General features: G+C 43.5%; 1 protein-coding gene across 1 annotated transcript in view; it reads left to right on the top strand.

The window, feature by feature from the left end:
- Positions 1-27878, top strand: part of CLIP1 (CAP-Gly domain containing linker protein 1) — an 85022-nt gene that overhangs the window by 6824 nt on the left and 50320 nt on the right. Inside the window, exons 2-7 of the mRNA XM_048513872.1 lie at positions 10142-10341; positions 11307-11884; positions 20076-20200; positions 21717-21933; positions 25234-25431; positions 25853-25956. Coding sequence (XP_048369829.1) covers positions 10248-10341; positions 11307-11884; positions 20076-20200; positions 21717-21933; positions 25234-25431; positions 25853-25956 — 1316 coding nt within the window. The 5' untranslated portion in view covers positions 10142-10247. The remainder of the gene's footprint in view (positions 1-10141; positions 10342-11306; positions 11885-20075; positions 20201-21716; positions 21934-25233; positions 25432-25852; positions 25957-27878) is intronic.

Raw genomic sequence — 27878 nt, 5'->3', positions numbered from 1 at the left:
TCATCCAGATTCTGAAGATGTCCTTCCAGGTATATATATATTTTGTTTTGCTGTTAAAGCAGGAACAGTACCCAACCAGTTAGGTTTTGTCTGAAGTTAGAACTGTTTTCATAGTCTTGTTGCTGTGGAGACCGTTGGAATAAATTTACATGCTACTGTAAATAGACAAGGAACTAAAATGGTAACTTTCGTCAGGGCTCTTTCTTTTGCTTTCTCGAGTGCCATAAATACTTTTGCATGGTGTCATAACTCCCCAGACACTTCAGATGGAGTGGTAAAGGTACTTTCTGACCCTCCACCATAGAAATACTTTCTTAATAGGTCTATTTTTTGTTTGCAACTTTTGCAAAAATACTGAAAGAAAAGCAAGGGATAACACTCTTGTTCTGCGAAGGGATTTTATTGGGAAAAGCGAAAGGGAGAAGATGCGAAAGGACTGCTTAAAAATCCAGAGATAGAAGAGGAAAATATGGAATGTTCTGCTAACTCTGCAAAGGGAAAGAAACCCTAACTATACTCATACCTAGTAAATCACAGTTATTTCAGTTCCAGCATACCTTGATTATCTCCACGGATGGCTGGGGGTGAATTCCCCTTTGCAAAAGCAATACCAGCCCCTTTGAGTGCTCCAGCGGAAAATGCATGGGAGTGCCTTTGTTCCTGGTTTTACCAGAGTTGACGGAGCTCCCAGTTGTTGCTTGGGACTTGGGGAGGGGACGGGGGGGGGGGGTCACCTTGGTAGCTAGCATTTTTCTCGTTTGGGAGGAATTGCCAGTGCTCAGAATTTTGGAGAAGGAGGTTTTGCTTATCCCAAACAAAGGATATTATTCTCTATTACTGAGGAAGCCATCTTCTGAGGAAGGATGCTGCCAAAATGTGATAAGTATGACTTGAGAATCTTATTCAAGTAAAAGAGAATGTTTACAAATGATTGTGGTGGGTTTTCCGGGCTGTGTGGCTGTGATCTGGTGGATCTTGTTCCTAACGTTTCATCTGCATCTGTGGCTGGCATCTTCAGAGGTATATCACAGAGGGAAGTCTATTACATACTGTGTTACATATGTCCACAAAAGGTGGATTCCCATTTTACAAATGCATGTAAACATGTTGGTTGTGCCAGAATCTGAACCCTTTTTATTAAAGGCAGTTAAGTTTGGTTAGATAGCATGCACACTTAGATACAGATTTGGATCATGATTTATTTATATGGTTCCTGATCTGGAAGCCAATATATGCACAGAGGCGTTCCTTGTGTACATGTATCTCCTTAATTGATGTTCCAGCCTCAGGCTCCCACTGGCCTCCTTAAGGACCAGGACTTACCCTGCAGATGATCACTGAGCAGAGCTTGGGGTGCAGGAAGAGGCAGGATTTGGCACTGGATCTAGCAGGCAAGAATTATGGACTTGTGAGCTGGTTGATCCAGCAAGACTGTCTTCCCAGGCATGGCTTAAGTTGACTGGGAGGTAACTTGGCCCAGCCACATTACTGAGTTCCTGAGCTGGCTGTGTGTACCAGCCAGGATGCTGCAAGGAATCACCCTCTGAGCACTACTCTAGCTGTACTGTGAGGTTGCATGGAGCCCACCTGCTGCTTCACTTCTTCTGTGCCATTTTGGCGTAGGCATTCCTGCAGATTTGGAGAGGGTCCTGGGGCACTACAGGGCCAGGTTTGAGTTCTGCACGGCAGAGGCCTGGTGACTATTTTGGGGCTGGTGGCGAGGTTTCCTTCACAAGCTCCAGCAGGGTGCTGAGGAGGATGCTGAGAAGGGGTAACCTGCAGGTGGCTCTGTAGTGCAGGGCCCTTCCTGGTCCCTCTGGTGCTCCTCAGTCACCAACCTTTGCTCCTCCCCTAGACATTCTGAGTCAGAGTCACTGAATAGGCCAAAGTGGAGCATGAGAACTGGATCAGAGTATGGATATAGAACACTGTGGCCATCAACTGAGAACGTATCCTGCTTGGGTCCTTGTAATAAACAGAGATGAACGATATCATTGCAGTGAATGTGCTGTTTGTTTCCATGGGGCTTGCATTAGGAGAAATTCTCGTGGCCACATATGACCAGCCCTGCATTTGGAGTCTGCAGTGCTTAAGAATGGGAGCATTGTTTTAGATACAGCCATTCCTACCATACTGAAGTTATTTTTCAATACTGAAGTTGTGTTTTACAACTTTCTACGTTGCTGAAAAGCACCATAAGCTGAAGAGGTCAGTTTTGAAATACTGACTCACACATGACTGCTCAGCAAAGATTGAAGGCTTTCTCTAGTGTAAGGAATCTCCTTTCTGCTTAAGTGGTTTGCTATCCAGTGGAAAAGCCACGTAAATTGGAGGACAGCTTCAAATTTTGCTGGATTATGTGGTAGGATACATGACACTACACAGGAATTTAGAGTGTGTGTGGATTCCTGGTATTAATCGTTTGAAAATAATCATACGTGTCTACCTTTGATTCAGCCAAAGAGCAAATGCCCTTTGACACTGAGGTGTACAGGGAAACACAGTGGGCTGTGTCTGTGTTGACTCAAAAATCTCTCTTTACACATGTGCACCCTCTCTTTATCAGACAGAAACTCCGTAAACTGAAAATTCATTTTTGTGGCACTGTACAGTTGCAATTTAATTCTCCATTTATTGTCTCCACTTACAAGAGTATGTTTGGGTAGATAAAAGTAGGATTATTGTCTTTGTCATCTTGGTTCCACATATGATTAGTTTCAGGTGTTATGTGTAAATTATAAACTTGTGGTGTGGTTTATATAATGAGTTGTAGTCTTAGCAATAGATGAGAGGTTCTTGCATCTGGAAAGCAGCCAAAGCCATGGAATTCATGATGTTGAAGACAGTTGGAGCTTTAAAAATGACACATTCTGATCTTAATTCCGGCTTATTTTGATCTCGTGTTTAGTGGCAGAGCATGTGCAGAAAGTCTCACGTTTAATTTCTTGGCACCTATAGTTAAAATAAACTTGAGTGGCAAAGCTGGAAGAGACCTCTGCCCAGGGTTTGGAAGAGCTGCCACCATGAATAAAACAATACTAGGCTAAATAAATCAGCTACTTTCCTTGGGAGCTCATGTATTACAATTAATGCATTCTCTACAAGAGGTAGGCAGTTGGCCTCCCTGTATCTGGTTTGTTCCTGGAACCAGAAATACTTATATCATGTACTCACTTTATAGCTGCAGAAACCAAACGAATGGAAGCTGGGGAATATCTCTGTCTTTTTAGGGACCTTGATTGGTAAAATCGGTCTTAAAGGGACCTGACCTCCATGTAATCTGGAAATGAACAGTTTCTGCAAGGAAAATGCCCTGTAGGTAGATTGTATCCCAGTAGGATTTGTCGTGAATTTACGGCCTGGTATGTGGTACTTGCATCAGTTGATCTTTCGAATTAGGATTGCAGCTTTATTGAGCCATTAACCCTTAATGGAATGGTTTGAATGAAGCATTTGGTAGAAGCTTAAAGGTAAAGTGGGTCTTGTTGCTATGGCTTGACCTGATGCCTTTGTTGAAGAAGACAGATGACACAGCAGATACCTAACCCCTGACTGCAGAAAACAGGATTAAAATATGAATGAGCAACTTAAGCCAAGAAACACAATATTAGAACATCTGAGCTTCCTGTCTACTGGAGGATTATCGTTCTGTTTCCAGATGGGTTTCAAGAGCTGTCTGTGCACAAGCAAATGTAACCCCATAAGGTTGCTAGGGGAAAAAATGGGATGCTTTTCAGCACAAAAGTAACATGTTGGTGATGCAATGCTATGAAGTAGTGCTGCATGACAACCTAGTTGCTCATCTGTTGAGAAGGAGGCAAGTCGGCATGAGAAGTGTGCATGTACTGGATGGGAAGACAAGTAACTTTGTTCCTTTCTTGAACAGGCTTGTAATGCTGTCAATTAGTCATCGTCCTTTGGCAGCAAAGTGCTAAGCTGTGCCTAGTCAAATGGAAACGGAGCAAGGACGTGCGCACTTGGATTTATTAAATGTTTGCAGATCTTATGGGAGAAGCACTGATTGTTCTTCCTTTCTGTGTACAAGATTAGAAAGGAACAAAATAGTTCTCTTCCCTTGGATAACCTTCACCCATTAATCTCATTCATCCCATGGCGAGGGATAGAGCCATATATAGATCATCAGCTGGGCTTCCCCAGTAGATACCATATTTAAGTTCTCAGTTTTTATCCGAAGGCAGATCCGTCTTTATCCCCTGTTTTAGAGCCCAGAAGCCAAAACTTTCTGGGCTTTGAGTAAACTGGCATTTTAACCTAGGTTGCCTGGATCATCAGAGTCCTTTGCTCTTTCCATGTTTGTTTAATTGACATAATTGTCAGCCCACTGAGTGTTTTTCCTGGTGCCAACCTGGGATCTTTGGGCAGATTTGTTCAGTGGTTTCGAAGGGAGAAGTATTATCCTTTTTGAACTAAAGGGGTCGGGAATTGGAGGCTGGTACAGTTTTCCCTCTCCTGATGTGGCCCATGGTGGCCATGGATCTTTGACCCTTCATCTCTATGTATGCCTGCCATTAGCTTTTGCTCTACCTGGACATTTCCTCCTCCTGTCATCAATCTCACCTAGTCTGTCTGGCTATATCTTATGCTTGGGACAACCTGCATGGTATCCCATATCTCACTGCCTCTCTTCTTCAAAACCCAGGTTTTTTTTTAATTAAGGTGTTGGCTCAATCCCAGTTCTCGTTTTCAAGCTGTAAACCTGAACCTAACTACATATAGTTGTGTTTAAATGTGTTTCACAATGACAGTTGTTGATGCCCTTTTCTCCTTTTATAGCAGGGGTCCCCAACACTATTGAGCCTGTGGTCCCTTTTGGAACTCTGGCACAGGATGGTGGGTAAAACCCCAAAATGGCTGCCATAAGAGGTGGAGCCACACACACACACCCAGAGGATGCCCATATACAGGGGAGAAAAGGGGTAATTAAAATACCCTTGGAAATGGAAGTGAGAGAGAATAAAATAAACACTGTGGTGGCAACTGCCACTGAAACAACATCGTTTTAGTCGGTATAACTAATCAGGTCTTCAGTGGAGAAATCAGAAGTCCTCCTGGGCAAAAGACCCACCTGGCCCCACCCAGTTTTTAAAACACTTGGTGGTAGTGGTGGGATCCAAAAATTTTAATAACAGATTCCAATGGTGGTGGGATTCAAACAGTGGCGCCGCCGCACACGCATACCTCCAGTCCCTATTGGGCAGGGAGGTTGCTTTAGTAACCCCTTCTCTACAGAAAAAATTAGTAACCACTTCTAAAGAAGTGGTGAGAACCGGTTGGATCTCACCTCTGCTTGGTGGGCTCCAAGAAGGGGTCCAGTGGGTTCTATATAGTCTTTCCCCATAGTTACAGTTAGATGGCAAACTCTTTTGTAGCAGGGAGTGATTGGGTTGCTCCGTAAAGCACCGTGCGCATTGGTGCTACACAGAATATACAGTATGCATATAACTAATACGATCAGCTTAATGGTGGTTCTTCTGATAAAGAGGTAACCAAGCTAGTGTTGTTTGGCCTAGTGCTTTTTGTGTGTGTGTATTTTAGAAGGGTAAGAGTTGAGAAAACTCCCATGCCTGCTCTCGCTGGCTTACCGTGGTATTCCAAGAGTCATTCTCACTTCTGGCAGGCATTCCTGAATGCTTGGCTGTGAGGTCAGAGCTAATGAAGTCATAATACAAAAGCGGGGGAGGGGGTCCACGCCCTCCCAAGGCCTACTGTGCATTCCAGTATTGTTAGTAAAAGAGCACAGGCGGAGGGAATTTCAGGCTGCAAGCCACTCAAAGGTCTGATCCCTTGGATGCCGGCCTCTGCATTAGTGTTGTGCTTAACAGTTGTTGAAAAGACAGAAGCCTCTTGTCTCTTGCTTGGGTAAGTGACTTCCAGAGCAGCCAGCTTTTCAGTAATCTCTCCTATTTTGCTATTTTTACACATACAGGCAAGATGTTGCAACTGCAAAACATTGTCTTAAGGTAGATGTGCTTGGTAATCGTAACTTTTCAGCTAATGATGATGTCCTGAAAGTAACCGCTTTTCCTGTTTGTTGTCACCCCAGTGTCTTATTTTGCTGTTTTTTTTCCTCTCAGAAGCAGAACTAAATGTATTGTTCTTTGGAATGTTTTCTTACGTACCTCATTTAGTATCCTGGTACTGTGTTGTTATTATTATTATTATTTATTAAACTTATAGGCCGCCTCATCCCCGAAGGGCTCGAGGGTTCTGGATTTAATTTAAGTGTCACTTGTAAATGTAAGATTTAATGCCCAACCTTTGCATAAGAATATTCTGCAGCTTCAGTGCTGCTTTTGAATACTGCTCTCTACACTATACCAAGGGAGTATAATTTTACTTGAATGTTTCCATATTTGGCCAATTGACATCACTGGTTTGAGCATCCTGGTGGAATCTGCAGGAGCCTTATTGCACGCAGTTGGTGTTTCCTGCCAAGGCTAGTTTTATTTATGCCATGGACTGGAGCATTGTATGACCAAAGTTAAGGCAAATCCAGATTAGCTCTTCCTCTTGCAGACACATGAGCAGTGGTTTAGAATTCACCCATAACATACATTTTATGTGGTGTACGGATTGGAGTGCTTGCCTAGGATTTGGGAGATGCAGGGCAGTTCCCCTAGCCTGCCTTGGAAGCTCACTGGTGACCTTGGGCCACTCACTTTCTTTCAGCCTAAATCTATCCCACAGGTTTGTTGTGAGAACTAGCTGGAGGGCAACACTGGAAGCTGCTTTGGGGGAAATTGGGATATAAATAGCTTGAAGATGAAGTCATGTGTGCCTGACCGCTAAGCGAACTTCAAAAAGATCCAACAGCCACAGAAGCCCCTCAAAACTAGCAATTTTACAACTAGCTCAAGTCCAAGTGATGGTTATTTCAGATTTCTGTTTAAAAGAACTCTGAGGCTGAGCAAACCTATTCACTTGCACGCGCACACACACGGACAAAAGAGGTGGATCAGTGTTTATACTTGAGAGATGTCCAGAAGATTATTTGAAGTTAGTCAGCCAGAGTGTCATCATCAATTTCAGAACAGTCTTGTGGATGGGTGGTAGAGCTTCCGTTTTGCTGTTTTGAGTGGTGGGAGAGATTAACTAATGCTTCTTGAGTGTATTCGAGGAAACTTGCGCTGTTTGTTTTACTGATGATTTTATACTGCTATATTTTATTGCTGGAAGTTTGTGTGTATTGATCTTGTTTTGCCTTTCATGTTGAAAGCCTTGACTTGGAATTCAGATAAATGTCTTAAACATTTTCATTTGAAACATTTCTAGCCTAGAGCATTGGTTAATTTTTTTTTTGATGCATGATAATCTGTACATGGCTCACAAGGTAGACGAGAAGGTGAAATAGATGAGATATGGTATCAAAAGTTAAATTTTAGGGTAGGATCATACCTGGATTCCCCTCTGTTTCTGTGACACATTCACAACAATGATCAAAGTACATGGAGGATATTCCTAAACTTTAAATTTCCAAAAATTCGGTACAAGTAAACATAAAGTTGGAATTATTCATTGTTGATGTCTTTGCATGTAGAATTGACAGTTGTGCATCACATAGAATAAATGTACCTTTGACCTGGTCAAACAAAGTCGCTGTTGTGCTTTTGGAATTATCTGGATCATTTAGGTAATGATATTTAGCTGATTTAAACTCTGCATTTAAAGTAAAACTGTTTCATGCATTTTGCATTGCAGAGCAACTGATCTTGGAATTGAAGACAGATTGAAGGAGCCACTATTTCTCTCTCTCTCTCTCTAACAGCATTTAAGAGGGTCTCTAAATGTAATTTCTTTGACTGTACTCTGCATCTGTTAGTGCCTCTAATGTCACTTAAATTCTTTGGTTGGTCTTGAGTACAGTAAATCTGGCTGGTTTTAACCGCTAACTGGTCATGTGCTTGCATTGTCCTTGTGACTAGAGCATAATTATACCTTTCAGAGTACTTTCTAATCAATCCTTGTTGGCTGTGGCTGATTTTATAGCGAGCAGAATGCTTTGGCCAGTTTCCTGCCCCCATAACCAACTCTTGTGGTTAATCTGCTGAAATAATCATCTGAAGGGTTTCAGTGGGTGTTTCAGCTCAAGGGATTTACACCAGTGGCATTAGACTAAAATGAATGGTGGCTTTAAAGTGCCTGTGAAATTCCAGGGAATAGTTTGTGCAGGAAGGAGAAAAGCTTCTTTTAGCCCCACACTGAGTGGCTGCGCCCAGTGGCCACTTGAGAAGGGCCATTCCTCCACCATACTTCCTGAGCATTTTGAGCCCTAGCCAGTTTTTCCTTTGTCACAGCTTTCCTAGTCTTTTACTCACCTTTGCTGCATGACGTATTTGATAGATGGTCCAGCATATCTCTTTATTTCTGTTTGAAAAACGCCAGTCATGCATATTGAAAACAGTTGCTATGGAAGTATTTAACCACTTAGAATCCTGGCATGTGTAAAACAGAAGTCTACAAAGTCTTGCTGGGTTTGATAGCCAGGCTTCTTTTTAAAAATTCAAATATCTGCTGAGGCTTTGTTTTGTCTTAATCCGTAGACCTCACCCCAATGGAAAAGCTAAATATGAGGCTGCCCAATTCTCCCCTGGGCTGGAGGACATCTCATGGGTGGTTCCCACTGTCCCATCAGGGAGGCAGGAAATAAACTTCTCCCCCCCATCTTCCTGTTGGGTGGAACCACCCCCATTTCCTCAGTTTAGTTCTTGCCTCCACGGGGAGCAGACCTTGGATTACCTGCTCCACTTAACTTGGAATCTTCCTTTCCTTCCTGGTGCTTTTCTCCATATCTATGTTGCAAGCCTATTCGAGTTTCTGCTGAGGCTTCGTTTTGTCTTAATTCTCAGACCTCACCCCAATGGGAAAGCTAAGAATGAGGCTGCCCAGGTTTCTTTTCCTGCAGCAAAAGAGTTTTCAGCTTGCAGCATGAGCTGCCTTCAACTTTGTTTAATCGTCGTTCTTGTAGAGGAGCATTCTGTCCTCCTGTAACTCTTCAGCTTCTGTGCCAGGCCTGGGTGCTGCTGGCAGTCAAGTGGATGATCTAAATGCTGCGTGGGCACAAGCTTGTGCTGGTGCCAGCATGCTGTGCGGACAGACAGCCAAGATCTTCTTTCCATAACCTGTATATCCAGTTCTGAGAAACAGTTGAGCAAGCTGGGTTGCTGTTTTGCTTGCATTAACTTAATCATTTTACTTACCCAGCCTGTTGAAACTCAGGTGCTGGGTGTTTAAAGTATATTTTGATTTAAGTCATTTCTTTGTAAACAGCCAGAGGTACATTAGACACAGACCAGCATGTTCCAATAAAAACAGCCCATTTCTTTCTTGTAGCCATTCAAGGAAAGGAACTCTGATCCCTAAGTGACAAATGCTTAATTAAAATTGCTTTGGGAAAACAGCCTTGTCCCGTGGCTTCATTTGAAAAGCCCGTATGAGTTCTCTAAATGAAAGCTATGCTCTTTTCCCAGTAACTGAGGAGGAAGGACTCTTTGCTCACTCTGGCTGCAAAGGAATGGGACTGGGGCACTCTAGGGGGACTGCGTAGTGGGCTAACACGTCTCACAAACTTCAGCTAGGAATTCTAGCGCTGCAAAGATGGGTGTCATAAGGCTCTGCTGAGCCATTGAGTTAAGTGTGTTAAGATCAAATTTCTGATTCTTCAGGCATCCTATGTGGTCTTTTTTGTTTTTTAAAGGTTGTTCCCTTGCGAAATTGTTTGTATTGCTCCACAGTGTTGCATCACTTCACAAATACCTAGAATTGCCTAAATGCCTCAAATAGTTTATTTTTTCCCGCCGTGGAGATGTTGGTAAAGCCGTATAAGCCTTTGATTTCTGTTCTCAAAATAGTCTTTCTCTGAAAACTCGATACAGAAACAACAGCCTGTTTTTAAAGTACTGGATAGTCCAGACATTTTAAGTTTCCAGAAGTTGAGATATTTTTAATTCCCACGTGGCTTCCAGCATAGGGGAATTAACAGCTTCACCCTGAAAATATTCCTTTGTTGTTGCTTTGGGTTTATGCATAGAAGTTTCTTTGCAAACCTTTTAACTAGAAAACCTTATTTGTCTTTTTCTCTCTCTCCTCCCCTCATATGTATGTCAAACCTATATGTGTATAGGTTTAACCCAAAGGCAAGCAGCATAGAAGACCACACTGCATCCATGTGCGGGAAGAGATAGTTACTGCAGTCAGAAGGGATAAAGCACCGACAGCGAAAGAAAAAGATGAGTACGTTAAAACCAAGTGGGCTTAAGGCTCCCACCAAGATCAGCAAGCCTGGAATTGCAATTCTGAAGTCAGCGGCATCTGTCGCTGCTGGTAAGGAAGAGTTTAACTTCTTAAGATAAAAGGCTCTGTGTATCCTCCCAGTGCTGCAGACATTTCTAATGGAGGCATAATTTCTGATAGGCACTTCAGGTGGGGAGAGAATCTAAAGATGCTTTTTAATAAAAGCAGAAAGAATGAGAGTGGTATCTGGAGTGTCAAAACCTTTTCTCTTCGCTAACAGATCCTGGGGTGGGGGGTAGGTGGCACAGTAATCAGCCAATTAAAAGTCCAGTATGTGTTGATTTGTTAAGAATGCTGATTCTTTCTACATCTGGGGTCTGCAACCTGTGGCTCTCCAGATGTTCATAGACTACAATTCCCATCAGGCCCTGCCAGCATGGCTATGCTGGCAGGGGCTGATGGAAATTGTAGTCCATGAACATCTGGAGAGCCACAGGTTGCAGACCCCTGTTCTACATGTTATATCCAACACACACTACCATGAAGGCAGGATAAATTCCCCTAGGTGGGTGGATAGTGGGAAGGAGGGGAAAGCAGGGGAACTTGGCCTCTTTTGCATTGCACCATAATCAGAGGTGGGGAGGGGGAAATGGCGCCCGGGGCAGCACCTGCTCTGGGCACACACACACCCCGCACTCCCCCTGCGCTCACCCCCCCCCCCGCCCCAATTACCTTAGCCGGTGGCCTTGGGTCACTTTGGTGGAGCTGGCCGAAGGAGCAGCCTGGCCGGCCAGGACCAAAGGGAGGGGCATGGGGGGCGATTCTCTGCCCTCCCCATGAAACCAGCTGGCATGCACCCGGGGACATGTGACTTCACATGTCCCTGTGAGCATAATCTAGTTCTTATTTTACATATTTATATCCTGCCTTTCTACAGGTTTCCAAGGATCTGACTGCATTAAAACTTTTTTAAAAATAGTATGTTTCTTTTTTTATGTTTTCTGTAACCTGTCCTGCTGCAAAATTAACACACACTTGTCTGCATTTGATCCCAGCTCCTTCAGAAAAGGCATCAGCCAGCGAGAAGGTATCAAGCGCACCTACGTCAGAAGCACCGGAAGAGTTTGTGGATGACTTCCGAATTGGAGAACGTGTTTGGGTCAATGGGAATAAGCCTGGCTTTATTCAGTTCTTGGGAGAGACACAGTTTGCTCCAGGACAATGGGCAGGGATTGTGTTGGATGAATCAATAGGCAAGAACGACGGCTCTGTGGCTGGAGTTCGCTATTTCCAGTGTGAGCCCTTAAGGGGAATCTTCACGAGACCATCTAAGCTAACAAGGAAAGTGGTGGCGGAGGATGAAGCCAACGGTACGCAGGCATCGCATGCTTCTAGAGCCACTTCGCCAACTTCTATGTCAGCAGCCAGCCTTGTGTCTTCACCCTCAGTGGCAGCCCACCTCCCACCGGCAGGAATTCCCCACAAAGCCTCTCCTCCTGCTGCTGCTAAGGAGCACCCGGTTTCTCAAATTAGTAATCTTTCCAGAACGGCAAGTGAATCTATATCTAATCTTTCTGAAGCTGGCTCGCTGAAGAAAGGAGAAAGGGAGCTCAAAATGGGAGACAGGGTTCTGGTAAGTTGATATTTTTTTCTAACCATCAAGTGATGCTCGCAAAGCACATGGTTCCATTGCCCACGCTTCACAGTAAGAGGGAGCTCCTTCTTTAGTGATAATCTCACAACAGGAGGCATACATTGAAAATGCTGGGGGGAAGAATTAGGACTAATAAAAGGAAACACTTCTTCACGCAACGTGTGATTGGTGTTTGGAATATGCTGCCACAGGAGGTGGTGATGGCCACTAACCTGGATAGCTTTAAAAGGGGCTTGGACAGATTTATGAAGGAAAAGTCGATTTATGGCTACCTATCTTGATCCTCTTTGATCTGAGATTGCAAATGCCTTAACAGTCCAGGTGCTCGGGAGCAACAGCCGCAGAAGGCCATTGCTTTCACCACCTGCATGTGAGCTCCCAAAGGCACCTGGTGGGCCACTGCGAGTAGCAGAGAGCTGGACTAGATGGACTCTGGTCTGATCCAGCTGGCTTGCTCTTATAACTCTACAGAAAGGGACCTGGCCAGCCTCCTTGGTCCTACAAGCTTTCCTCCTAACATCCTTGTTCTGCCTCCAGTGGTTTGGACCTACTGTAAGCATTTTTTCTGTTCAGGTTTGTTGGTCACTATTAAAGCCAGTGGATTTTGGCAGTTGCTAGGGAAGACCAGCATGCCACCTGCTGTGACATGGCTGAACTTCCTTCTCTGCAGGGCAAGATAAGATCTGCCACAAAATCCGTCCAGTTCAAAAAGTCATGCTTGTTGTCATATGCATGCCGACAGCAAAAACAATCATGCGTGTGAGCGTTTTGTCTTGGCATTTATTTATTTGGACAAGTGGAAGTGACTGTTTGCACACGTGTCATCGCTCTGCAGGCCACGGCAATTTTCTTCCTCGTGGGCATAGCTTAACTCCAGACATCTGTTAGAAGGTGGCTGCTGGGCTGAGTAGTTTGACTGCATTGTCAGCAGTTGGAACAGGCCTTTCAGGGCCTGTCGTCTGTGAGAATCGTGTTCATAAACATGTTCATACTGTCATATCCTGCCAAAGATGATAAGGAATCCATTCAGTCCAGATTTTCAGAAGTGTGGCCTGTTCTTGGCAGAGGGTGTAATGAAGGCACTGATGGAGAAGAGTTGGTTTTTATATCCTGCTTTTTCTCTAAGGAGTCTCAAAGCAGTTTGCAAACTTCTTCCCTTCCTCTCTCTGCAACAGACACCTTGTGACTAGCCCAAGGTCAGCCAGGAGGATTCATATGGAGGCGCAGGGAATCAAATCCAGTTCACCAGATTAGAATCCACTGCTCTTAACCACTAGACAACACTGGCTGATTTTTGAAGTGTACTTTCCCATACTATTGCCTGGGTAGAAAGGCCTTGAATAATTCAGTTTTGCATAGTTTGCAGAAAGCCAGGTGATGAAAGCCTCCTTGACCTCATCAGGCAAACTATTCTACAAGATGGGGTTCACAGTACAGGCAGTTGTTGATTTTTGGGTGCTGTGTGGCTTCTAGGCTGCATGGCCGTGTTCTAGCAGCATTCTCTCCTGAAGATGCCAGCCACAGATGCAGGCGAAACGTCAGGAGAGAATGCTGCTAGAACACGGCCATATAGCCCGGAAACCACACAACACCCTAGTGATTCCGGCCGTGAAAGCCTTCGACAATAAGTTGTTGATTTTGCCCATTTGCAGATTGACCCTCTCAAAAGGCTCTGGCCAGATGAGCAGAACCTGTGACAGAGCACAGAAGAAGACAACAGTCTTACAGGCATGAGGGTCCAAGGGCAGGATGGTCTTTGTATGAAATAGCCAATACTTTAAATTGAACCCGGTAACTGGTGGACAGCCAGTGGAGCGACTGCGGAATGGGATCCATCTGTCTCCCAATAATAGTCAAGCTGTGACATTCTGTGCCAGCTGTAGTTTTCAAATAAGTTTTGAGGGGAGGCCAATGTACAGTGCATTGTAGTAGTTAATCTCACTGTGTCTGTGGCATAGATCCATGTGGTCAAGTCAGCCCTATCAGGGTAAGGAGCTATCTTGCAGGCTAGGATGAGTTGGAAGAAAGCCTTGTAAGCAATTGCAGTAACTTTTTTTTAAGCTATAATGTTAGGGCCAGAACAACCCTGAAGCTCTTAACTGAGGTGGTTCAGCATTGCCTTCCCTCAGAGTTTTTCTTGAAGGTTTCTCTTCCGAGTATCTGCTTAGCTTTCGAATCTGATGAGATCAGGTTATCCCATCCTTCCTTCCTATTTCTGAGATCTGAACACAGGGCAAAACAAGTATTTAATGGCAAAGGTCCTTAATGCCTGACCAGCTAGGACATAAGATTTCTTTATACAGAATATTGTTGTATTGGCCAGGTTTCACAATTGTCTGTTTTTGCTGGCTGGAGAGCAAGTTTTTCTCAGCTATCGCCTCCCCGGATATTGGACCTTAAATTTGACAGGTGGACTGGAAGGGTCTAGATTTTAAACCCACTAGTTTAAAAAAAAAAAATCCAGAATCAGCAATGTGAGTGAGCTGCTGAGCTCTTGGAAACAGCTTCCTCCTTATCTTTGTCTTTCTTCTTGTTTTTCTTTCGTTTTCTTTTTTTATCTTTTCCTTATCTCTTATTTTTAAATAATAAGTGGATCTGCATTACTTAAGGATAAGATCATAAAAGCATATCCATTCTAATTATCATTATTATTATCCTGTGTCCATCTCCAAGTATATTGAACATGAAGAACAGAGCCCCTAAGGGAGCGTGAGGTTCACTTTCAGTTTCCGCTAGAGAGAGCAGTGGGGATTTGAGTCTAAATATTTGTGGCTCTCCTTCAGAATCTGTGTTTGTCAAAGGAAGGGGGGTTGCTGCTGCTTCAACTTGTTTTGTGCACTTAAGCTCTTTTAACTGTCCTCCTGACTACGGAAGCATGGCTCACCTGAGAGGACCTTGCCTTAAATGGTCATGTTGAATATTGTATGATCTTGAACGTTCCAGGTGCACACGAAGCAAAGTCACCCTACCCTGGCCTCATATTTCACAGTTGTCGCTTTTTTAAAAAGTTGGAGGAGAATATTGTATCCCTAAAGGCTTTGCATGTAAAATCTTAAATGAATATTGTAAGAGACAGCATTGCTTTAGGGCATTTGGAATTCCAGCCAGCTGGTCTTCTTCTAGAAGATAAGGGGTGCTGAAAGGTCAGTGATATGTCTGCTTCTGCACCAGACAGCTTAAGGAAGCTTCTGTCCTCGTTTGAAGAGTAGATGGATTTCTAAAACATGACATGAGCTTTTACAGTTGGGAAAATCTAATACATTTTTGCCTCTCTTGACATTGCATTTAATTTAATTCAGTAGTTTGGAATCCCTACACATGTAGAGTTTTCCAGTGTCTTATTCGGGCATGGTCAGAGGGACGTAGGAAGTAGGTGTACTGGAGATGAAGGCTATGCTGTGGTGGATGAGATTGGAACACACAAAGGCTTGCGTAAATGTTGCCACACAATTTCAGCCACGATACTGACATATTTTAGGAAATTACCTAATAAGCTAATTTGTAAATGGGGCTTTCTGATACCTTGCCAAGTCTCTGTTTCTTTCAATTGTTTTACAGTCTGATGAATAAAAGGATGGTGAAATGCAGATTTTTCTGAAAATCTCTTTGAAAATTTCCTGGGATAAAAGGGGGCCTCACCCAGTCAGGGAGGACAAAAGGCTCATCCATGTGTGCCAGAAGAAAAATATTAAAAATCTGTCCTTCATTCTTTTTACGTACGTTGTGAATCTATACTGGTAGAACCAGAAATTTAACCCATCATTGGTTCTCCTTAAGAAGTTACACCACTATTTTCGCCTGTCAGCAGGAACCGTTGGGTAGTTGACTAGGATTTCTTGAGTGATGAGTGATGAGACAAAAAGAACATGCCTCCATGCATAGTCCAAACACAGTTTCTTTAAGCCTGGCATTAACTTGAAGAAGGCCATCTCCCTTTCCCGTCATCATTAATTGTGCTTTGTTTCTGAAATGATAGAATTACTTTACATTACTGATGAAGAAGAGCTGGTTTTCTTATCCTGCTTTTCTCTTCCTTTAAAGAGTGGCTTAAAACAGTCTCCTCTTCCTCTTCCCACAATAGAGAGCTTGTAAGGTAGGTGGGGCTGAGAGATTTCTGAGAGACCCACAACTCACACAAGGTCACCCAGCCGGCTTCATGTGGTCGAGTGGGGAATTAAACCCAGTTTTCCAGTTTAGAGTCCACCGCTTTTCACTACTGCTATGGCAGCCCAGCTGCACACCAGTAAGGGTCACCCATCTTATTTCTTACCACCCTTTCCCCTGCAATGCTTGGGCCCTGCTCTCAGGGCTGCAGAGAACGTAAGAAAATGCGATCGACTGTATTTACTGCATTTGTGTCCCACCATTTCTCCAAAGAACTGAGGGCTTTGTTGCATGGCAGCTCCCCCAGTTATCCTCACAGAAATCCTGTGAGTTGCAATATTTTGGGGTCCACAGATGCACTGAAGAATGGCTTAAATTTGAATATGAACAGCAGTCTGTATGTCTTGCTCTGGAACAAACTAAGGCTATTTGATCTTAGGTCAAACACACAAAGTGTGTCTTCCATAATGTTATGAAATATAAAGGGATGTTTGTAAATCCTATATGACACTAATTATTGGTAGCATTGACTTTATCTGCTCCACTTCACAGTTTGTGAGATAAGTCCAGGGATACTAAAGAGAGTAATCATCTTTCCATGGTATACAATATGAAAAAAACCCCGTTGGCACATGTTTGTGTATTTGAAATCTTGTTTGCAGCTGATAGGAGCCATTGTCACTTTTGCCTTTGTGCAAACTTTGTTGAAGGAAAGTAGAATTTTAAAGATCGTGCCATCTGGTCTCATCAGGAAGCTTTTTATGTGTTCGCTTGTAAAAAGAGAAAGAGAAAAACCCCATCTCCCTTAACTTTGCATTGTGATGGATGCACACCACCTTTGCATTTGACAGACTATTCCTAATTGTGGCACTCTCCATGCTTGCACTTGACAAAACCACCTGAGGACAAAATTTAAAATTTGTCCCTCTTTGCCTCCAGTCTGTAAAAATCCTTGCGATCTTCAGATTAATAGCTGCTATGGCTCATTACTATTTTACATCATCCCTCCTGAATTATACGGGGATGTCGTGCTCAGCTATAAAAAGATCTGGCAGTTGTTCTGTTTGTTGTTTAATTTTTAACACTCTGCCCCTCAGTATGAGAGAAGGTCATCCGGGAAGCTATTTTCATCACTTAGTAATGTCGCCCTCCTTTTAAGTAAACTTCAGTTGACTTTTGGAAGGGGAAAAGATGATCTGTATAATAGGGTGATTGCACAGCTGTATATCAAAGTGTTTGGGACATTCTTCCCTCACTTGCTCCCACTGAATTACCATTCCAAACTTTTGTGTGAAGGTAGGAAGTAGGTCTAATACTCAAGGAGCAAAACCCTGTGTTTGTGCATCAAATGAAGAAGAAGAGGAGTTGAATTTATATCCCCCCCATTTCTCTCCTGCAAGGAGAATCAAAGAGGCTTACAAACTCCTTTCCCTTCCCTCCTCACAACAAACACCCTTTGAGGTGGGTGGGGCTGAGAGAGCTCCAAAGAACTGTGACTAGCCCAAGGTCACCCAGCTGGCGTGTGTTGGAGTGCACAGGCTAATCTGAATTCCCCAGAGAAGCCTCCACAGCTCAGGCGGCAGAGTGGGAAATCAAACTCGGTTCCTCCAGATTAGAGCACACCTGCTCTTAACCACTACACCACTGCTGCTCCTTGGAGGGGGTATACCCTAATGCTATTGTCCATTTGTTAACATTTGCATTGATGCTGTCAATAGTTAAAGCCTGGTGCAATTTTCAAATTCTTAAAACAAGACTCTATAACTTCAATCTTGTGTATCTTTCCTTGAGTTCTCTAGTGTTATATGTGAAGAGGCTTTTGTTTGGTTGGGGTTAGTGGTTCACTCCTGCAGTTTCCTGTCAAGGTTAAAAGGTGTGTTTCTAATTTAGTCCACTTGTTGGCAGTTACAATAGGTAACTCCTCCTGCCAAATATGTATAGCCCAAAATAACTCAGCTTGTTGAACACAAGAGATTTCCTGAGGAACTAGTAACAGTTTTGAATTTGACCTGTGTGAAAACTACTGTTGTTGCCAATAAGTTGTGAAACCGCCAAAATTATTTCTTTGAGACATCACACCAAATCATGGTTTTGTACTGGCCACAATTTAGAAACTCACATATGCCTCTACTTCTGTAGAGCATCAGCATCCAGAATTTTATTTTTTTTATTCACTTAAAGCATTCTGTTCCATCTTTTTATCCAATTCAGGGTCCCCAGTGTGTCAAACATTAAAATAATTCAGTCATTAAAAAGCATTCAAAATAAGTGTAAGTGTGTACATGTGCGCATGTGTGTATGCTCTGTCCTGGATGGCCCAGGTTTGCCTGGCCTTGTCAAATCATGGAAGCTAATCAGGGTTGGGCCTGATTAGTATTTGGATGGGAGACCACCAAGAAAGTCAAGGGTCACCACACAGAGGTAGGCAGTAGCAAATCACCTCTGAATGTCTCTTGCTTTAAAAACTCTACAGCCGTGGTGGCGAACCTTTGGCACTCCAGCTGTTATGGCCATGCTGGCAGGGGCTGATGAGAATTGTAGTCCATAACAGCTGGAGTGCCAAAGGTTTGCCACCACTGCCCTACAGGGTCTCCGTAAGTTGGCTGTGACTTAACAGCACTTCCCACTACTAGACATATAAGCATGAGCTACTAGACATATAAGCATGAGCCTTCGGGGAGGGTGGTATACAAATGCAATAAATAATAAATAATAAACTCATAAAAACACACAAAGAGGGCGGGAGGCTAGTAAAACAAGTCTTCACCCACTGATGGAAAGCAATGAGACACACACAGAGAGATGGACCTCCCTAGGGAGGGGGTTTCAAAATTTCAGCACCATGACTGAGAAGGCCTTTAGTTGAGTCATCACCCATGTAGTCCTAGACAATGGGGACCTTTAGAGTTGACTGGAGAGGTAGGGGAGGTTCATATAGACCATGGTGGCGAACCTTTGGCACTCCAGATGTTATGGACTACAATTCCCATCAGCCCCTTCCAGCATGGCCAATTGGCCATGCTGGAAGGGGCTGATGGGAATTGTAGTCCATAACATCTGGAGTGCCAAAGGTTCGCCACCACTGAATAGAAGGTGGCAGTCCTTCAGATATGTTGACTCCAAGCTGTATAGAGCTTTAAATGTCAATTCCAGCACCTTGAATTGGGGCTGGAAGGAAATTGGGAGCCAGTGTACAGGGAACAAGATTGAAGTAATGTGGTACCATAACACAACCCATTCAGCATTCTGACCACAGCATTCTATATCAGCTATAGACTTTGGACAATCTTCAAAGGCAGTCCCATGTAGAGAGAATCTAATCTGGATGTTACCAAGGCATGCACCATAGTGGTAAGATATTTCCTGCCCAGAGTGGTAGAGTGGTATCTTGTGGTTGTAAACTCAGATTGCAATTCGTGCAAAACATGGCCAGACCGAGCATGGAGGGGAAATGAGTTAACCATTATTTGTCAAACTGTCCGAACTGAGCTAGTGGCATGGTTCAGTTCTACTGCTCTCTCGTGATAGCTTGCACATACTTTTTTTGTCAGAGAAGGAGGAAGGGAAGGCAGGGCATCTCTGATTAATTTGGTAGGAATTAAGAACCTATTTCTTACCTGATCCTTAGCCCAGCTTCTGTACATATCTTCATTGTCTCAGAAGGCAGAACATCAACCAGAAGGCAAAACGTCTTTCTTCCAGTTAGTCCAAGTTGAAAACCTATCTAAATATAGAGATTGCTGGGCATTACAGTTTTGCTAACAAGATTAATGTAAAACAGTCCCAAGGATCAGAGCTTTTCTGGTTTATAGTATTGTCTGGAATACTCATTTTCTTCCACATAATCTTGCATTTTCATCTTAGTAGCCTTTTTCCTCGCAGTGGAACTGAAGGTCCTTAGAGTGTGCATGGTGGCAAACAAAAATTGGCTAAATTCCATCCTACGGACCTGAAAAGCCAAGCATTAGCTTACGCGAGTACCGCAGAGTGTTTTTTCTTCAAGATGAGCTCTTTTTTATTGTAGGAAATCCATTGATGCCAATTTGCTCTTGCTCCTCCAAATCAGGTTAGTGGTACGAAAGCTGGAGTTGTGCGCTTCCTGGGGGAGACTGACTTTGCTAAGGGAGAATGGTGTGGAGTTGAATTAGATGAACCGCTGGGGAAGAACGACGGAGCCGTGGCTGGAACCAGGTGAGCTCACGATTCACAAGACAAAGTTCCGGGGGTCTTGAGGATACTTTGGAAGTTTCAGGGCCAAATAAATAAATACAAACAAATTCACAAAAATTTTTAAAGCACTTTAAAGAAAATAAATGAAATTAGATTAATTAAAATTAAGTGAATTGCATACTGACTGTAGAATTGGTATTTTCCTATAAAGACTCTGTCTGTACTAAATTAACTAAAATTTTAAAGTGTATTAATAGATACAAACACATTAAATGTGAGAGAATTGTATGGTTAATTGGATATTTGCATTTAATATAATATTTGATTAACAGTACAATTTTCTCACTAAAAATACATATGCAGTTTAACCATTCAGAAACAGTGCTGAAAGTGGATGATTAAACGGAATTTCCAAACATGTATATGCTTATTTACTGAGGCTAAAAGAGACACCTGTGTATGAGATATCTACTGTAGTCCCTGAGTTCCAGTGATCTGGTTTTTCTTAAAGTGAAAGATCATGCAGATTCACTTACCTAGTGGAATACTCACAGTCAAAGATTACATAATGGACAACCAATCAGTCTCCTCACTTAAACCAAAAGGCACTGACGCCTTAAAGAATTTAATATAGACTGAGCTGGAATCCTTCTGAGTATTCTTGATTTATAGGAAGATACCAATTCTACAGACAGTGCGTTTCATTTTAATTCAAGTGTTTAAAAAAGTGTTTCCAACTTTAGCAAATTTGTGTTTGTTTTTCAGGTGGAAGGTATGTTTTTATGGAATTTCTAGTGGGATTTATTAAATGTATCGCCGCCCTCACTGCTTTGCTATCTGCTGCTCTTGATCTCTTGGGTTTGAAACTTGCATGCACTCTGTTTTATTGTCAACAGTGAAAAGAAGATGACAAGCGGACAAGAAGATGTGTCTTCTTTGCTTTCCATGGCTTATTACTGTTTTGCAGAGAAATATGCAGGGTGTCCTTATGTTTGCCCCAGTGAGGCAAATAATGCTCCAGGTGGTTCTGAAGTTGGGTCAGATGTCCCAGTGGAAGTTTGTACCATAGTCCCAGACAGTCCAAATTGGGCTCTCCTACAGTTAAAAAAAAGTGCGGGAGAGTTGGTCATAAGCATCTGACAGGTTATGGGAAGTTCCTTCCTGTCTCAGGAAACAATGGACTGTGAAGATTAGAAGCCATAAATATGCATGCTTCCTTGCTGAGTGTTGCTAAGTATGATCAGTAAGATGCATTTGAAGGGACATCTCTTAATGACACTTTAAAAATTCAGTCAGTACAATTAGGCTATTGAAATGGTTTTGGAGCAGTTAATTCACTTGGTGTTCTGCATTATATTGGCTTAGCTGTGTGTCATTGTGGGAAGCTACTGTACTGACTTGAAACAAAGTACTGAAGTGTGTGCGCGGGGGCATGTATATATATGCACAATGTGTTTTAATGTATTTAGACAGAACTATACGTAGAATACGGAGCATATTTTAATCTTCAGGTTGGCTTGTCTTGTTATTTTTAAAGGTACTTCCAGTGCCAACCCAAATATGGCTTGTTTGCCCCTGTCCATAAAGTCACCAAGATTGGCTTCCCCTCCACCACGCCGGCAAAAGCCAAGACGGCCGTCAGGAAAATCATTGCAACTCCCTCCAGCCTGAAACGCAGCCCAAGTGCCTCCTCCCTCAGCTCTCTGAGTTCCGTGGCTTCATCTGTAAGCAGCAAGCCAAGCCGTACAGGACTAGTAAGCTTCTTTTCCTACTGCATGCTTTATGGCCCTCAAACAGAGATTGGCTCAGCACACGGCCTGTGGTTGGCTCCTGTAAAACCAAGGATCATAGGAAGCGCACCATCCATTTGCCATTGAATGGGGTGGTTTGATTTCAGAGCACTCAAAGCATGCATGAAAAAAATCTTAGCTAGCCCTGGAGGATAGAAGAGGAAGTTTATTTTCAAGCCTGTGTACTTAACAATTGACTCAAGCTAACACTTGCCACTTAAATAAGAAAGGGGCATATGATACCTTGGTAAAAACAGAGGGATTCTGAATTATCTACCAGTGCATCTGCTTGTAAGCAGGCTCTTCTGCAGACTCACTTCCAAGTAACATCTCAAAATTGTGGTGTGGATTTCTGATAGTTTCAAGAGAAATTCCTGATGTGAGCTGAACTTCTTGTACGTGCATTCTCTCATCTAAGCATTGACTTTATTGAGAGTAGCTATTTGGATATAATTGGTCAAGAAATCAAGAAATTGATTAATAAAATATGTGTTTCTGGTGACAAGGCCTCTTTCTTAGGCTTCAAGTTAATCATATCCTCTTAGTAAGATCTTGTAAAATTAGAGATAATTTAAACATCCTACTTGCTGTAGATCAAATACTTAACCATAACATTAACATTTAATTTAAGTTCCCCAACCTTGGGTCACCTGCAGCAAATAGAAACTTGCATTAATTAAGTTTATGAAAAATTATTTAGGATTAATCCCCGCATTTCAGGGCATTTCAAAGATTTTTTTAAAAAACTGCAATGCTTGGGTGCAGTTCGCATTACTATTTTTAACAGGTCATATTTTGGTAATATGAGCTTGCTGCAGATCAGATATCATAGTTGGAGCTTTCTTGCCTGTCACCACAATCCTGTTGAGCAAGACAGTGAGATCTGACTTACCTAAGTGAGCTTCATTGTTGAGGAAATATTCATACTCCCCTGGTTGAAGTGCAACACTTGTTCGCTGCATTATGCTTGTTACTCTGACTGACTGCACTCACAAGACTTGCTAACGACGTTAGAAAATAAAGAGTGTTGTAGACAGACAGAACCACTGCCAGTATCAGCACTTCACACAAAGCTAAATGAACCAATTGGCCATGCTGGCAGGGGCTGATGGGAATTGTAGTTCATGAACATCTGGAGAGCCGCAGGTTGCAGACCCCTGGAATAGATAGTACTGATCCTGCAACAGATCCGTGGTCTGACTCAGGATGAGGCTTTTCCCCCTGAGTTCCTGTGAGCAGTTCAGTTTTGATTTCTACCCAGCATTTCAAAATGGACACCCAAAAGTGGGGAGAGTTTGGCCTATGGGTCAACTTCACATTCCCACAAATGTTTAGCAAGTCTGTTGGCACCCTGCTTTTTGCTGCATGTGATCCCAGGTTGCCTGGCTAAGTGAGCAACTTCTCTGGCCTAACGGAAGGGTGTTTTCTCGCATTTAGTCAGCACTCATGCAAAAGCCTCCTTAGCAGCTTAACAAGATAATCTACGTTGGTGGCTCCCACCCTGGACTGAGGCCAACCCTTTATTTCCTTTTGAGCCCTTCCGTTTCCTAACTTCTGTTTGCCGATTGCTGTATTAATGGCCTTGCTCCACAGGTATGTTCACTTCCTTTCTTGAACTTTTAATTGACTAGGAATGGCAAGAGCCAGCTTGGTCAGCCTTTTCTCGAGACTGAGTGGCTGACTGCCCCCCTCCCACATGGCATGGAGCAGACTGTGTGCTGTGCCCAGACTCTTTCCTGTTCAAAGGGAAAGCTGTAGTATTCAAAGCTGTTCAAAGGGAAGATGTAGTATTTCCTCACTGTCTCTGCATGGTCCTCCAGGGATCATCTCTGCTTCTCCGCTTCTTGTGTGGTGGTCCTGACTCCACAAGAAGAAGAAAAAGAGTTTTAGATTTATATCCCACCTTTCTCTCCTGTAAGGAGACTCAAGGTGGCTTACAAGCTCCTTTCCCTTCCTCTCCCCACAACAGACACCTTGTGAGGTAGGTGGGGCTGAGAGAGTTCCGAAGAACTGCGACTAGCCCAAGGTCACCCAGCAGGAATGTAGGAGTGTGGAAAGACATCTGGTTCACCAGATAAGCCTCTGCCACTCAGGTGGAGGAGTGGGGAATCCAACCCGGTTCTCCAGATTAGAATCCACCTGCTCTAAACCACTACACCACAAGGCTGCCCAAGTTGTGCCTTCCATATTTGTTGTCGGTCACTATGCTAGTGTTATCACAGCACACTTACATTGTGCCTGTTTGTTTTGCTTTGGCACAGCCCAGAGTGATAACAAGTGGTGTTGGAAGGAATAATCAAGAACCATATCATCCATTATGCAGAGGCCACCCTCCCACTGCTGGTGTACTCACCTAGTTGGGAGTGGCAGCCCATCATGGCTCCCTGGCCACTTTACCTGCATGACATGCATATTGCTTTCACAAGGTTGTTTTTATGTGTCAACTTAGCATGTCTCCAGTGTGCACCCTAAAATAATCTTCTGTAAACTAACCCTAAGAGTGTTTGCGCTCTGCATTTCCCCATGGTTGAAATGCCCTTATTCGGTGCTGGTGTGACCCACTGGCTAGTGGTGGTGAACCTTTGGCACTCCAGATGTTATGGACTACAATTCCCATCAGCCCCTGCCAGCCTAGCCAATTGACCATGATGGCAAGGGCTGATGGGAAATGTAGTCCATAACATCTGGAGTGCCAAAGGTTCGCCACCATGGGGCTAGAAGGTGCCTATGGAAGCCCCAGCTGGGATTCCTCTTCTCTGTAGCCTGCTCCACTTCCCACCTTTCCAGTTCTACTCAGCAGTTGGGAATTTCGGACTTTGCAGTTTACAAGATGGGCACCAACGATGGCACAAAAGTCACTGAACTTCTTGTGCTTCAGGTTATCTGTACAAGCACAGGTCAAAAGCCAGGAAAATATGTATGCAGACAGGTGATTTGAACGGCTGCTTCATTTGTCTACACCTCATTTGAAGAGACCAGCGTGCCTCGTGTCTCCCCTGGCAAATAAGTTGGGGTCAGCCCGTGTTGTGGTGGATTTGTGCAAAGTCCCTGCACCTGGCTGAATCCTAGAGGGGCTAGAATAATGTCAGTAATGAGTAAGTTCTCATGCAGCGCCTGTCCCACATTACAAAATCAATTAGTGGATATAAGCAAAATCAAAGGTTCTCTGGTTCTTGCATCATAATCAGAGAGACCAGAGGTGTATGCAGATTGAAATCATACACTGTGGTTCTCACATTGAAAATGCCTGTCTCATCCTTGAAGCTGACAGAAACATCTTCTCGGTATGCAAGAAAGATCTCGGGTACCACTGCTCTTCAGGAGGCACTGAAAGAAAAACAGCAGCATATAGAGCAACTACTTGCCGAGAGAGACCTGGAAAGAGCCGAGGTTGCCAAGGCTACCAGTCACGTTGGGGAAATAGAGCAGCAGCTGGCATTGGCACGAGATGGGCATGATCAGGTAAGTCACCAGTTACTGAAACTATGATTTCAGAGAGCTGTACTTGCTTGGACTAAGCAAAGATTGCCTTGATAAACATTGGGAGTAGTTTTGCCTCAGCTTCATCATTAGCAAGAAATAACAGAACAGTTGACTTTTTAAAACAAAGTCAGCATACTAAGTGGCTCTGTTATTCTTCACTGTCCAACCTATAACACTTTCTAGGCCAAAAAATTTTCGGCACCTGTACTGGTTTAGCTCAGTTTCAAGACACACCTCCACAGTTTTAAGCAAATTCCAGCCCCGGGATTGGGATTCCTTTTGTAAATAAGAACTAAGCCATTTTAATTCTCTCTTGAAACAGCATGCCACATATCTAGCTTTTATCAGCTATATTAGTAAATGCATTAATTATCTAATGATATGTACTTTTTTTCACCAGCGTATACTGGAAATGGAAGCGAAGATGGACCAATTGCGGGCCTTGGTTGAAGCTGCCGATAGAGAGAAAGTAGAACTGCTTAACCAGTTGGAAGAGGAAAGAAGGTAAGCTAAGCTAAGGTTGCTCGGGAGGATTGCAGAGTGGCAAATGTTGGTCTTCAGGGGAAAAAAAGAAACATCTCATGATGTTTAGCAAATCATAAGTATTTTAGAAGTAAGAACAACAATCAAGATGCTTAGGTTCAAAACCCCTCTCTGCTGTGATGGCCCTGAAAATCTTACTACGCAGTGGCGTAGGAGGTTAAGAGCTCGGTAACTAATCTGGAGGAACCGGGTTTGATTCCCTGCTCTGCCGCCTGAGCTGTGAAGGCTTATCTGGGGAATTCAGATTAGCCTGTGCACTCCCACACACGCCAGCTGGGTGACCTTGGGCTAGTCACAGCTTTCCGGAGCTCTCTCAGCCCCACCTACCTCACAGGGTGTTTGTTGTGAGGGGGGAAGGGCCAGGAGATTGTCAGCCCCTTTGAGTCTCCTGCAGGAGAGAAAGGGGGCATATAAATCCAAACTCTTCTTCTACTCTGGTTTTGCTTAAGTTATCATGACTCCCGCCTACTCCCCCTCCCTTACTGGAAATCTCATGCCCTCCTTAAAACTTATATTTCCCAGGATTCCTTGGATAGGGGAAATAGCTGTGGAGCCATTTTAGGTCTGTTATGTACCCTGGGTCAGTCTCAGTTCCTTGCCTTTGCAAAAAGATGAATATTTGTAGAATTTTATTTTGTAGAATATTTGTAGAATTTTACTTACTTTATAAGAGTGTGAGGATGAACCACATAAAGCTGGAAAATAATTTGCAAGTTTAAAAACTGCTCTATCAATCTCTTAACAATATTAGTGGAGAATACAAATGGAGATTTTGCATAGTGATTGCTCATTTAACACTGAAATTCTAGTTTAGGGATGACTAACTCTGTCCCTGGTTGGCCTTGAGCTTACCTTGAGTAGGTTGCTAAGCAACCTAACAGTACAGCTGTACTTGGCTGGTGCAGCGTGAACTGAACTGGCATGATGCAGCTCAAGAAATGCTCACTGCTTTGGTCGTCTAGTATTTCTCTTGTTTCCAAGTGAGCTGTAACTTGTTACCAATAGAAAAGGGGAGGGGGGAGAGGAGTCAAACCACTGAGCAATTCAGACTTAAAATGAAGCCTCTATGCCCACTGTCCGGAAGACATAGTTTTCCGCTCTCCCAAGTTTTGTTGCCGAGCTGGGTCTAGTTCAGAAGTTGTTTATGCTAAGATCCTTCTCCTTGGAAAATGTCCCAGCTTCTCTGCTATGCTTGTAGCGGTGCACAGAACGCACTGAGCAGGATTCTCTCGTGCAGCCCAGGCTTTCTTATTGTGCTCTGCGGGGTGGGGAAGGGAAAGAGCTCTCGGTCCTGATTCTCTTGTTGGGTCGTTAGCCCACATTTGACATTCATCTCGGTTTCTCCTTCCCTCTACCCCTATACTTCATTCTCACAACAACCCTGTGAGTTAGGCTGAAACACATCACTGACCCAAGATCTCCTGTGAACTTTATGGCTGAGTGGAGATTTTCACTTGGTTCCCTTAAAGTTTTCATCTGTCATTTTGTGTGCTTCTGGTTGTTTCAGGATTCTCTCCACAGGGGTCCAAACCTTCCAAGTCTTCACTGTCTGTGCTTGACAGCCTGGTGTCAAGCACAGAGACCCAAAAGCTTGACTAGGCAGGCTGCAGCCAATCGGGCAAGTAGATGTGCCTAAGACCAATAGTGTAATGGTAAGGCAGAGTGCTTTCTCAGTGGCAGGCTGATAATAAGGTTAAAAAGCTTTGGACTGAACAGTGGTGCCGGTTTAGCTCCTTGGTAAGCCTCACTCTTTGGACCGGGAGGGTTATGGATTATGCAGAGGTGCCCACAGAACTTGCCTTCAGTTTCCTTCTCTGAGCAGTGGCCTCAGTGGGGCAGAGCACAAGGAACCAGTGTATATTCCACAAATGAAGAGAGCCATT

The sequence above is a fragment of the Sphaerodactylus townsendi genome, linkage group LG13 (assembly GCF_021028975.2).
Source record: "Sphaerodactylus townsendi isolate TG3544 linkage group LG13, MPM_Stown_v2.3, whole genome shotgun sequence".
Taxonomy (NCBI): Eukaryota; Metazoa; Chordata; class Lepidosauria; order Squamata; family Sphaerodactylidae; genus Sphaerodactylus; species Sphaerodactylus townsendi.
The sequence above is the reverse complement of the archived record's forward strand: the minus strand, read 5'-3'. Positions and strand labels throughout refer to the sequence as shown.